Raw genomic sequence first — 12,955 nt, 5'->3', positions numbered from 1 at the left:
CTATCTCCTGGGTGGGTGGACGGATGGGGCGGCCACCAGTTTGGACAGAGAGTAAAGGAAGAGCAGAGGGGTTGAGGGGGGTGGTGAGAACATGGGGGTTCCATTTTGCACGTTAGGAGTATGCCTGGCACCATGGATGGCAATGCCAACAGGACATGAATAAAGATCTCCAACAAGAAGATGGACAGGTGAACCTTGATTTAGGGAGAGACATGGGGCGCATATCTAGATTTGGGTTTCACCAGCATAAAGTGAAACCTTAAGGGTGTGAAGAATGAGCAAAGAAATGTTGGGCTGATATCATGACCAGAGGGCTCACCAGCCTGGGTTTGACAGTTTTAAAAGACTGCCTTGGCATAGACATTGGAGGAAGCGTCTGATTTACCCTCATGCTCAGCTTCCATCTTATGTTTGGAAACGGGCACCAGCAGGGTCAGGATTAGGGTGAGGCAAGTGAGGCATCTGGCTCAAGAACAACATGTAAGGGGCGGGGGGGCATCAAAAAAATTCAGTAATCAAGATAAATGATATTTTCAATGCAGTATTTTTTAAATCTAAATTAATACAAAAAATACTATCATATCCAAATTTTAAGTAATGACAGGAGCCGATTCAGGCTGTAATAGAGGCAGCAGTCTAGTCAAACATTCAGCCAGTAACGGTATACTGGAGCACGGACTTTAATTCTACCACTTAATATTCCATCCCCATTTGTCATTGTTTAGGACTCATTAAGATTAATGCTTCTAACAAATCCTAACAAATTCCCTAGCTGGAAAGCTATCTTTTATGACAAATTACAGGTTTTCCTGGCACTGTGATACCCGGCCTGCAAGTGGTCCAGCTCATTCTTCCTGCACATGTTCCATTCCCCAGGATGCTTCAGCTCTAAGGGATGCCTTCACCTCTCCCTTGTTCTAGCCACACCTGCTGAAACATGTTCCAGGAGCCTGGGCCTCTCAGAAACCACAGACAGGATACATCTATCATGGCGAATGGTAGTGAGAACCCTTGGCATTGCTCAGACAAGTGTTTTTAGACTCTCGGGGCACAGAGGGACTTTGCTGAGGGTATGAGACATAATGTGTTTGGCTGCAGGGAGAATGGACAGCCTCTCCCTTAAGTGCTTGTCATCTCCAGATCAGGACCAAAGGGTCAAAGCAAAAACAATGACCAGTCTTCCACTAACCCAACTCTCAAGAGCGCAGAAGCGTCAAGTTAAACTATTTGAAGCAGGAGAGTGATAAAATTCTGGTCTCTGCTTCTGCACCGTGCCCTGACTTACACAATTTTTGTAACAGAAGTAAGCTGAATATATTAGAGAGATTAGAGCCAAATAAGATTATCTGGGGAAGAATTCTGAAGGCTGCCCACTATAAATCTACAACTACACTCCATACCTTTTCCCTCCTGTTCTCTAAACCTCTTGAACTTCCACACAAGTCAGGCTGGTTCTTAGTATAATTATCTGTACCCTAGGGTGATTTAATTGACCAGGGGCTGCTGTTAAGTCTAAGATCCGATGATTGCTACAAGGATTAGTTCTTACTTCATGGAAGGAGGATTTCACCATGGCACTGTTTTGTCTCTGGACTTTTCCACGTTCCCAAACCAATACATTAATTCTTCATTGCTTCCTGCCCTTGACTAGCTATAGCTACAGCCGCTCTTTTAGAAGTAGGTACATTAAAAAAAAATATATCCCCACTGTATATTATTGTTTCCCCATTGCCAGGATTACAGCATGCACTGCTTGGGATAACAGCATTTCCGTTGCATCACTGTGTACCAAGCATCACTTTGAATACTTGCCACAGACCGCAAAGTCTGTCACAGTTCAGCAGGAAGCTCTTCTTGGGACAAAATATTAGGAAAAGACTTTCATAAAAATGTGCTGGGGGAAGAGTACATTTGCTTTAAAGGATGTCTAACTTGAACATCTTTTCCCTAAAATTACATTTTTAACACACTGCTTTATGTGATTCTCGGCTACAGTTTAAACAAATAGGATGGCTTCGATGGGGGAGATTTCAAAGTGCTTATACGTAGAAATGGCCTGTCATACCCCTGAAAAGGTTTCTGTGGGTTGAGGGCAAAGGGCTAGTGTTGGACAACACTAGCGGCTGCTCAGTAAGAACCTCGCTCCTTCCTCCTGGGCAGCAACTCCAAGCACCTTGATTTAAGGCACCCTGATTTAGTGCTAAAGGCCTTTTCACAGATCCTTCCTCAGCACCAGTGCTGTCTTAGGTTTATCTTCTTTCCATTTTCATATATGTAGTCAAACCAGGCAACTACCAGATGATAAACAAAATACCCTAAAACCATAAAGAAGACTGAACTACAGAGAGGGTCAAAACATCAATAATGTTGAGGAGATCTCTCTAGGGACTCTGTGGTGCTGAGATTTAAATTCTAGGACGATCCATGGTGTAAGTAAGAAGCCTGTGTGGTAGGAACCCCCTTAATTATTAGTCTAGGTGGGCCAACCACTGACCAGTGTTAGTGGCTAATCATCAGAGGTTCATTTCCCGCTCACATCACAGTCAAGTATGGGTCAGTGAGAGAGGTTCTGTTCTATGAGGAGGTTATTCAGAAAGCCAGCTCCATTCTGCTCTTGTGCCTGCCATCTCCTAGGATCTTGGAATTCTCCACTGGATCCTCTGTATCTAAGGGAAGAATGTGGAAAGAGAGCAAGAGGGGAGGACCCTGGAAGGTTTTTAGAGGCCAGACCTAGAGGTGGTGCAGAGCCTTACACACACCCCATTGGCCAGAGCTCAGTCATGTGATCATACCTGATCTGCAAGGGAGGATGGGAAATGTAGTTTAGTGTGATATGTAGGAAAGGGAAATGAAATTTGGTGAACAGCTAGTAAGGCCCTGCCTCACCTGCAAATGCCTATGGAGCCAGACAGGTAACTCATAGGAGTGAAGCAAGCAGGTTGTCAGGATAATCTGTGGGTGAAGGGGCCCTGGTGCTAAAGACCACATGCCTGTTTGAAGAAAATGGCAGGGGCTGCCATTACTCAACTATAGCCTGCTGCCACTTGGGTAAGAACAGCCTAAACTGACTTTCCAACTTGTTCAAAAGAAGAAATCCAGGTTTTTATATGCAATCTCCCTGTTTTAAAATAGGGCTCATAGGGGCTTCCCTGGCAGCACAGTGGTTAAGAATCCACCTGCCAACGCAGGGGATACGGGTTCGAGCCCTGGTCCGGGAAGATCCCACATGCCGCGGAGCAACTAAGCCCGTGCGCCACAACTACTGAGCCTACACTCTAGAGCCCACAAGCCACAACTACTGAAGCCCACGTGCCTAGAGCCCATGCTCCGCAACACAAGAAGCCTGCACACCACAACAAAGAGTAGCCCCTGCTCGGCACAACTAGAGAATGACCGCACACAGCAACAAAGACCCAACACAGCAAAAATAAATAAAGTTTTTAAAAAAAGGGCTCACAGGCGGGCCAGTAATAACCTCTAGCCAGTAATAACCTCTAGCTCACAGGAACAAGGCCAGGGTTGGGCATTAGGAGATGGAAGTCAAGCAGCAGCCTGTGGCTGCTGGGAGCCTCTCAGCTTCTGGGCCTTTCTCACCTGTACAGTCTGAGGATGGACATGTTTCTGAAGTAGGTACAAAGGCTACCTGAGCTCTGCTTGCATCCACGTTTTTGTACCTTTGCTGATGCCATACCAGTCTTATCAGGTAACCCGAGAAAGAATTCCAGCGTCGTCTTCTAGGATTTAACCCACAAAGGCAGGACTCCTCGGGCACAACAAAACCAAAACTGAAGTCATCCTCTATAGGGTTCACGACTCAACAGATAATTCATGGGGAGTAGAGGAAGGAGGGGAATTAAGTTTTCCTGGTGTCTGCCTCAGAAATTCCTTTTCCAAGGAGAAAGATGCTCCTTCTTGAGCATTCCAGAAGGATACTCTTTATGGGAATAAAGGAATCTCTTTATTGTAGTGGTTCAGAGTCAAGCAGACATGACTGAATTTCTGACTCTCCTAGCTGTAGAATCTTAGTCAAGTGACTTAATCTCTCTAAACCTCAGCTTCGTCATCTGAAACCGAAAGACTTATCTCAGAGGGTATTCGAGGATTATTTGCACCATGCATATGAATTACTTATCAAATTAAGAGCTTTGTAAATATTAGTTGCTATTACTGCTGTTGTTCTTAATTAAGTCCTATTATTTCATTTAGATGGATACTTTGGAAGCTTTTGGGGATGAGTTTAGTGGAATGGCCAGATGCCCTTACGATGCCAAACATGCCAACATTGCACTGTTTGCAGGTAAATGACCTGATTTCTTCTCATTGCATTTGCTTTTGTGTGCTCAGCCTGTGGCTGCACATCTACTCTGGAGGATTTGCAGAGTCACGGTTGTACTTTGATTCTCTAGTGAACAGTGTAATTAACAATGCCTTTTCCATTTGAAGTTCATATGGAAATTGTACTTTTGCTTCTTAAGAGAAGTCTTTGCCACGCTTACCCATGCTTTTGTGCCTTCAGAAAGAATAACAACTTTGTACTGAACATGTGACATACTGGTTAGGGCATGTTTGGGCTGAAATAATAGAAAATCCCTCCTTGAACCACTAATGTGGATTGAGTATTTAAGGTAGGGTAGACTCTGGGGTTGGTCTGATTCGACAACTCAGCAATCTCATCCAGGACACAGGTCCTCTTCATTTCTCTGCTCTGCTTCCTTTCTTTCTCTGAGAGAGACTGGCTGTTCTCAGAGTCACAGGATGGCTGCCGGGGCTCAATTAGGGCTACATGTTCTCTTGTCTACATACAGAAGGGAGAAGGAAAGAGACAAAAGGAAGCTTTTGGAAGCTCTATCAGAGCAGTGAGACCACATACTCATAAGTTACCAGCAAACATCTTCTCAAATATCATTGACCTGATTAGTTACATGCCTATCTCTGATAGAAATATTGTAGTGGCCAAGGGGATGATGCTGATTGGCTGAGGCTGACCCACACTCCCCATCCCTACTCCTTCCTTCCATCGCAAAGGATATAAAACAGCAGCAAGTAAGCCATGACGTTCAGATTGGGATTTTTGTGTACGCATGTGTGTGTGTTTTAATTAGAAATTTATTTAGGAATTCACTGCCAGCTGTGCACGTGGAAGTGGGTACAGGGAGAAGTGTTGGTATACTAGTGATTGTTATGGCATGTAATAAAGCAGTTAGCTATAATTTCCATCACAGCAGCTAAAAACTGGCACATCCTAGCCAGATAAGAGACTTTAGGGCTTTGATTATGAAAAAAGATTAGCTCCTTGAACTTCATCCTCAGTGGCATCCATTTGTGGGCCTGCATCTGCAGTCAACGACTGAAGAACTCGTTTGTGCCAGGTTCAGAAGGAAAGGTTTCTCAGGTTCTCCTCCAAACGTAGAGCACAGTATTGTCGGGAAGCAGCACTGTGAGAAACACAAAGTCTTGGAAACCTGTTTGTAAGCATGGCCAGGGGCAAGGCCAGTGGTAAGGGTGTTTGAGCATATTCTTATGTGCATAACTTCTGCAGCAACACTTTTCTGACACTTGGCACCTGCATTAGTCAGTACCATGGAGGATGTGGGCTGCAGTGGAGAACACAAGTTTAACCATTAACTAAAAAGACGTAGCCTGAGGTAGAAAGAGGAGAATGGGCAGAGTGTTTACTAAGGCCACCAAGTTTCCCGAAGCAAGCCATGTTGAGACCATACTGTCACTGCCCCTCTGCCCCCTCCAACAGGTATATTTGAATCAGTGGTCACTGAAATGTCTGAAATCTCATAAAAGCTCAGCCCTTATGAACAGAAGATATCGGTTGCCATATTACGAAGAGTGCCAAAATAGTACTTGATTTTACAAGTAAAAGTGCTGGTGAGATACCCAGTGTAGAACGTAAGGCAAAGAGTACGGGGGAGTGTTCAACAGCAATAACCCCACACGCACACACAGTGCTTCCACTGCCCTCGGCTCTTCGGGTGTATCTGTACGACCTGGGGCTATGATTCTATAGGAAAAGTTGTGATTTTTGTAGACATATGTTTATCAATAGAAAGATGTGCTGTCTGCAGTTAAAATCTAACCCAAACAGTCAAAACTTACTGATATATGAATGCCAATAACGTAGATGTGAAGACAGCTCTATCCTGAAACTAAGCAAATGTCAGTTAAGACCAAAAGCAGACATCAAGAACGTTGCTTAGGTATGTTTGGATAAGAGGTTTTTTTAAAAAAAAACATATGCTTATTCCACAAGTGGAAGAGCTTAAAAGAATACTGTACTGTATATAAACCACTTTGGAAGATGCTTTCGAAGCCACAATTAATGAAGATATGTAATCCATTAAAAATGAGCCAAGGAAGTAATTTTTTATATTAAATATAATTAGTGTTTCCATTTCATCTACATAGATTTTGCTATTCCAGAACAGCCCATTTGATTATTTGTGTAAACAATGCTTGCTAATCCGGGAAAAGAACCCCAAATTTCAAGGATTCACCTTCGGTCATCTTTGCTCTCTTTTGCCTTGAATGTATCCTCAAGCATAAGTCCCAAAGAGCATGAATTCTTAAAGAAAGACCAATTTGAACTCAGCACCATCCCTTCCCCCGCCTTTACTTTGGCTTCTTATATATCAGAATGTTCTCAGTTTGTGACTGGAAATACTGAAGCAAATATTTCTTAAATGGAAAGCTAGATTGGCAGGGCTTAGTGGCTCTCATGACTGAGGTAAAGAGGAGCAGAGACTCGCAGGATACACGTAGCAATTTTAGTCAGCTCTTTTTTGCTTATGAATCCCCTTTCTTCAACTCCCCTCACCTGCTCAGGCCAAGGACGCTGTTACTTCTGCTTGCACTTAAATTTTTCTGGTGATAAAATCAGCCTCTATCTTTCCCTGGGCTCCTACCTAATCCAGTTTACCACCGTGTGTGGCAGTTGCAGTGTCCAAGAGGCCTTGGCCTTGAGATTTCAGTCAAGGTACATCTAATCGAGTGAAGCTAACAACCTTTTTCATTTACCCTGTTCCCTGAGCTGCTGCTGCTTAGAAATTGCCGTGCAATTTAAAAAATGAAAAATGTTTCATCTCTCATGATCCCAATTTAAAATGGTTAGGAATGTGGGCCAAGTGTTTTCCCAGAGACTCTTGGGCTTTTCCCAGGTGCCCTATCTTATTTGCCTGATACAGGGAAGCCGGGCGGGGGAGGCCTCTATTATTCCCCCATGCCCACTGTCTTGTTGCAACTCCGACCACCTCTTCTCTTTCTCTTCGAAGACGGAAAACTGTACTCTGCTACAGTGACTGACTTCCTTGCCATTGATGCAGTCATTTACCGGAGTCTTGGAGACAGCCCAACCCTACGGACCGTCAAGCATGATTCAAAATGGTTGAAAGGTGAACAAACAATTAAAAGAAGAAAGGAGGGGACGGGGGGGGGAGATACATATCCTGAGGGAGATTCAGAGCCTGGATGGACGAGACTGTAGTTGCATTTTAGTAATGGCTTCTCACAGACAGGAAGGTGGAAATTGCACCTTCTGCCCCCAGTTGATTTATTTACCTCCCCTTTTCACTTCCCATGAGTTTCTGGAGTGTTATCAAAACTACCAATGCCACTATAATAGAACACGTGACATTTATCTTTCCTGCTTCAAGCTCTCATTTCAGAGTCCCACGTGAAAACAGCTAAACACTTCATTCATGGAAGGGAACAGGGGATTGGAGGTGGTGGGGAACAGAAAAAAAGCTGTTCACAACCCCGTATGAGTCAAGGGTGACAAAGAGATGTGTACAAAATCCATTCTGTAATTTGAGCGTTGTATTGTGGAAAATAAAATTACATAGATATGCAAAACTCATTTATTCTTCATTGTTCATTGCAACTGCTTCTGAAAGATAAAATCTGTAGGCTTAAATGCTTTCTGAAATCACCAGCACTTGCATGTGTGAAGTCACTAGAAATGGTCAGTGTTAACCAAATGTCTAATGGCCCTACACTTTTAATTAATAACATGTCTTTGGTTGCAGCTGATTGCAGTTCTTTTAACTCTGTGTGACATGTCCCCAATTAAAGTGTCCATCTGTCCACAGAACCGTATTTTGTCCAAGCGGTAGATTATGGAGACTACATCTACTTCTTCTTTAGGGAAATAGCGGTGGAGTACAACACCATGGGAAAGGTAAGAGGGAAGGATGTCCTCAGTTTTGGGCCAGTGTGGTTATCAATGACTTTGAAATAAGAACCAAAAATCTAATGACAAGGTCATCGTTTTGAGAAGATCCAGCCAGAGACTGGTGGAAGTGAAACATTTTGCTTCCTCAAACCCCTGTATGCTTTTCCTGAGTGGTAACAGATTACAGGGAAACCTCTTAAATGTTTATATTGAAAATTTAATACTGAGTTTCAAGTACCTTAAGATGTGGTTTCCAGGTCCATTCATCAGGTTTTTTTGTTTTAAACTGAGTCGCTCCAGAGAGAGAATGTAAATATTCAATATCTTTTAAGAAAACCAAGGGTGTTGATTGTATTACAAAAAGCAATAGAACACTTAGGGGATGTCTATTTCAGTTATTTTTATCAAGAGAGTAGATCAAGATCACTAAGTTAGAAGGCACAATTCAATGCCAGGGTGGCTTGCACAGTTAGAGGAATTCAGAGTATGAGATGCAGAGCCCAGAGGCAGCTAGTGAGGATGGCAGAGATGGTGCATACAAGTGTGCTTTTGTTTGAGGAAATAAAAAGCTAAGCAGTCTGTATGGAAATGAGTTTATGTGGCTGGGAGCTGATCCCCTGAAGGATTTATGGTTCTGTATTAAATGCCACAGCCTTATCTTTCAAAACATGCTGTCCCAATGCTGAGTTTTTCCCTTCTTTTTTTTTTTGCTACTGATTTTAGAAACACAGGATTAAATTAAGCACCTTGTTGTTCTGTTTCTGTTTTCTAAGAAAGGCAAATTCTACTAAGATCTCCACGAAAAGTAAGTGCATTTCATTTTCTCCATGTTTTCCCTCTGCAGGTAGTTTTCCCAAGAGTGGCTCAGGTTTGTAAGAATGACATGGGAGGGTCACAAAGAGTCCTGGAGAAACAGTGGACATCTTTCCTTAAAGCTCGCCTGAACTGCTCAGTTCCAGGGGACTCTCATTTTTATTTCAACATCCTGCAGGCAGTTACAGACGTGATTCGTATTAATGGCCGTGATGTTGTCCTGGCAACCTTTTCCACACCTTATAACAGGTAACCATGCCCTGGCTGTGGGGACTTAATCGGTCCTTCCTGGCTTCCTTTTCCCAAGGGGTTCTTGTCTAATACACAAGATTTGCAACTGATGGAAAAACTGCCATTCACTATTTGTAGCTAAGACGCACTTAACATTCAGTTTTCATCAACAAATTAACAGTCATTTATAAGCACTGATAGAGTAGGATTCTGGAGAAAGTAATTAGATAAATTATAACAATATAGTCTTTTCATATGCCTGGAGTATAAACACTATTCATGTGCTATTTCTCAATCCCTCCAGTAATCTTGAAAAGTGAATACTGTTGCCTTCTTTTTACACTTGAGGAAACTGAGTTCAATTATACTATCTGGTCCAGGGAGCCAATAGATGGAAGCAGCAGCTTTGGAAGTCAAGAATGTTCCTCCTTTCCCTTCTAGGTCATCTAACATTTTATTTGACTTTTAATATTTCTATGACTGGATCAGTAATTTCTGAAGTAAAAATACTGGAAACTTATTAAAATGCTACAGAGTGAAATTTAGGAATTAGATGAGTCCATCTTGCATCCCACCTAAGGGACCCTGGTTATTATCCTGTCAGAGGAACCAGGATCCCATCCACGGCACTACTGTCTGACTCTGGAGGGTTCTACTGAGGATTTACAAGTCATCAAACGTTGCACGGAGAAATACTGTCTCAGCCTGTTCATCCCTATTTTTGTATTTACTTAAACTAAGACACTGAGCTATTAAATGGCACACTAATATCTGTCCCTGGAACAGTGAAATGTGTAGAGACTAAAGAACAGAAGGAAGAGGGACACTATGTTCCCTGGTACTTGGCTCTCCCAAACCTTAGAGTACTAGCACCGTTGTGTGGAAATGATCCTAACTCTGGCCATGGTCATGAAATTGAAATACATGTACTATATTCTCACTTCCATGTAGAGTTTTGTGTGTTCCATGTGATCTTCCATAAGGAATGCACTGTTTTGTCTTGGATTATACTTTTTACAAAAACTTTGAAGAACTTAATGAGTGGCTAGATGACAGGATAGCTGCTAGGAAGAAATGCTTAAGAATTGGGTAGAGCCCAGAACAGAGCTAGCTGAAAGATGAAATAATGTGCCTCAATTATATGGAGGGCCAGAGTCAAGAGTTCCCACTGAAGAGATATGAAAACATAAACCCATATTGCAGCAAGAAGTATTCAGTTAGGTTTAAATAAGCTGCAACCATCTGACAGAATTTTTAGACTTGAGAATAGAAAAGATAAAAAAATTCAGGCCTTGACTGCTCATACTTTGGAACCGATGTATCTAGTAGTGTTGAAAAAGAATACTATTTTGGAACACAGAATGCAGGTGCCAGTGGAGTTTCAGAGCACATTTCTAACTTTTTGTATGTTTTCTGAGAGGGTGAGTCACTTCATGATTACAATAGAGTAGTAGATTCCTGCGTATTATGTATTCTCCCATTTAAAGAATTTTCTTAAAAGGGCCCTAGGAAACATTCAAATTAGTGCATGCTAATGCAGTCTCAGAAACCATATTTGTTTAGTAAAATCAGAAAATGGCAAAGATATGCATACCAGTTTTCATATATAAATTATAGTCCCTCTCTTATTTTACTCCCTCTGGTTTCATCCCTCTCCACTGGGTCCTCCACACATGCACACTTCATCATGTCAGGTTGTTTCAAATCCTTTAGGTGCTCCTCTTTGCCCTGGGGATAAAGCCCAGCTTCCTTGGCATAGCATGCAGGCCCCCTCACGATCAGGCACGGGCTCCTCCTCCAGCGCAGACGGCTTACTGGAGCCTGCTCCTGCCCTGCTCTCTGCCAAGTCTGCCCACCCAACCCATGTCTGTTTGCCCACTGAACCCCCGGGAATGCTCCAAGCCTCAGCTCGAGCTGCCTCCCATGGAACCCTGCACATACCGCTTTTCACCAGACTGTGTTGGAATATTGTTACTGTTGTTACTATTATCACTGTTGTTGTTGTTTTCTTACACACTGAACTGTGAGTCAGCTGAGAGCAGGATTCTCTTATTTACTGACATTCACTGCTTGAGATTAGGGATTCCATAAATATATGCTGAATGAACAGAAGATGGGAAGAAAGGGAGGGAATAAAGTAGGGAAGGAAAAAGAAAGGATTTACAAATGAGTATAACCTTAGGAAGATTATAAAACCCTAGGGTATCTTTAGTTGTTATGAAGTGCCTCATAAAATACTTCAATATTTATCCTATTTTTCTTAATATTTAAAGTAAATAGGTACACCTCTTACTTTTAGGAAAGTGAGATGTGGAGAGAGTCTTACAAAATTAAATAATGCTGGGGGTTCTGAAATTTCAAAACAAATGGGGATCATTGTCTTATTATATAGACTCAATACTGTGAATACACACACACACACACACACACTATATACTTTAAAATTCATCCTGCCACCTTGTTTTAAATAAGCTTTCTAATCCTCTATTTCTTGCTTTATTAGTAATACTTCATAACTGTGTTATGAAATTAAAGATGGCATAAAATTCTCCTAATCATATATGAAGTGATTTCCGTATCCTTTCAACATCTGCAAAATCAGGACTAAATCATTCTTTCTCCCTGGATGATGTTCATTCTGCAAAGTGCTGGTGTCTTGCCCTGGATGCTGCTGTGTGCAGTGACCCACTACCTCAAAGCCTGATTAAAACTGTTGGCCAGCCAGTGGCTGAAATTTATTTGATCAAAATCAAGGAATGACCGTAGTCAAAAACAAACATGGGTTTAAGCAGTGTACCTAGATGAATGAATAATTCATGTCTGTTCACCACTGATGAAAAAAAAAAAAAATCCCAAAATCCTTCTAGGAGTGCCAGGCAAGAATGTAATTATAGGTAGAGATTACTGTCATTATTATTATTTAGCACTTAATAGAGCATTTTATTTGCAAAGTGTTGGTGCTTTAGAGATTTAAATTGTTTAGTCGTATGCAAATAAACAGGAAGTCAACTTTGCAACGTACAGCGACTAACATAAAATATGGTTGGGTTCCTCACACATACATCCTCACTCCCAAAGTCCTTGGCTTGAGGAACCAAATTCAAAGAAGGATATGTGAACAGTAGGGGTATTTTTACTTCAAATATTCACCAATATTAGAGACACAGAATGTTGTCCAGATATTTTATCTTTGGTTTAAAGACTGATAATTTCAGGGAATTCATGAAACTTATAAATCACCAGCTCGACCATTCCTCCTTTATAAGCAAAAGCAGTGCCAGACACAAGACATAAAGAGATTTTCCTCTATGATTCTGCTGTAACTAGCCCTTTCTTTAAGGCCACTGATGCAAATTTGAGTCAAAGAAACATTCTCCTTCTGCGCTAGGATCCCTTACATTTATAGTGTTCAGGATGTGAACATGAAATCTCAACTGCCCATACTAGGGAAGTTACTTTGGAGTATATTTTCCAAACTGCATACGTAACTGTTGCATGAATAACACTTTGTGTGAAATGTCCTACTGCAGCATCCCTGGGTCTGCAGTGTGTGCCTATGACATGCATGATGTCGCTATTGTTTTTACTGGGAGATTCAAAGAACAGAAGTCTCCAGATTCCACGTGGACACCAGTTCCTGATGAACGAGTGCCTAAGCCTAGGTAGGTGCAAATATTTACAGGGCTTTCTTGAATTTCTAGAAATGGTGCCATTGGCTCCCCGGATAATGAG

The 12,955-nt window shown here is 42.0% G+C and overlaps 1 protein-coding gene across 4 annotated transcripts in view; it reads left to right on the top strand.

The window, feature by feature from the left end:
- SEMA6A (semaphorin 6A) overlaps positions 1 to 12,955 on the top strand; it is a 125,680-nt gene that overhangs the window by 75,232 nt on the left and 37,493 nt on the right. For all 4 annotated transcript variants that reach the window (XM_007126482.4, XM_007126481.4, XM_007126480.4 and 1 more), the window contains exons 7-11: positions 4,207 to 4,297; positions 7,281 to 7,400; positions 8,097 to 8,185; positions 9,024 to 9,241; positions 12,754 to 12,885. In XM_007126482.4, the coding sequence (XP_007126544.1) occupies positions 4,207 to 4,297; positions 7,281 to 7,400; positions 8,097 to 8,185; positions 9,024 to 9,241; positions 12,754 to 12,885 (650 nt within the window). The remainder of the gene's footprint in view (positions 1 to 4,206; positions 4,298 to 7,280; positions 7,401 to 8,096; positions 8,186 to 9,023; positions 9,242 to 12,753; positions 12,886 to 12,955) is intronic.

Source organism: Physeter macrocephalus, chromosome 8 (assembly GCF_002837175.3).
Source record: "Physeter macrocephalus isolate SW-GA chromosome 8, ASM283717v5, whole genome shotgun sequence".
In the NCBI taxonomy this organism is placed as follows: Eukaryota; Metazoa; Chordata; class Mammalia; order Artiodactyla; family Physeteridae; genus Physeter; species Physeter macrocephalus.
The sequence above is the reverse complement of the archived record's forward strand: the minus strand, read 5'-3'. Positions and strand labels throughout refer to the sequence as shown.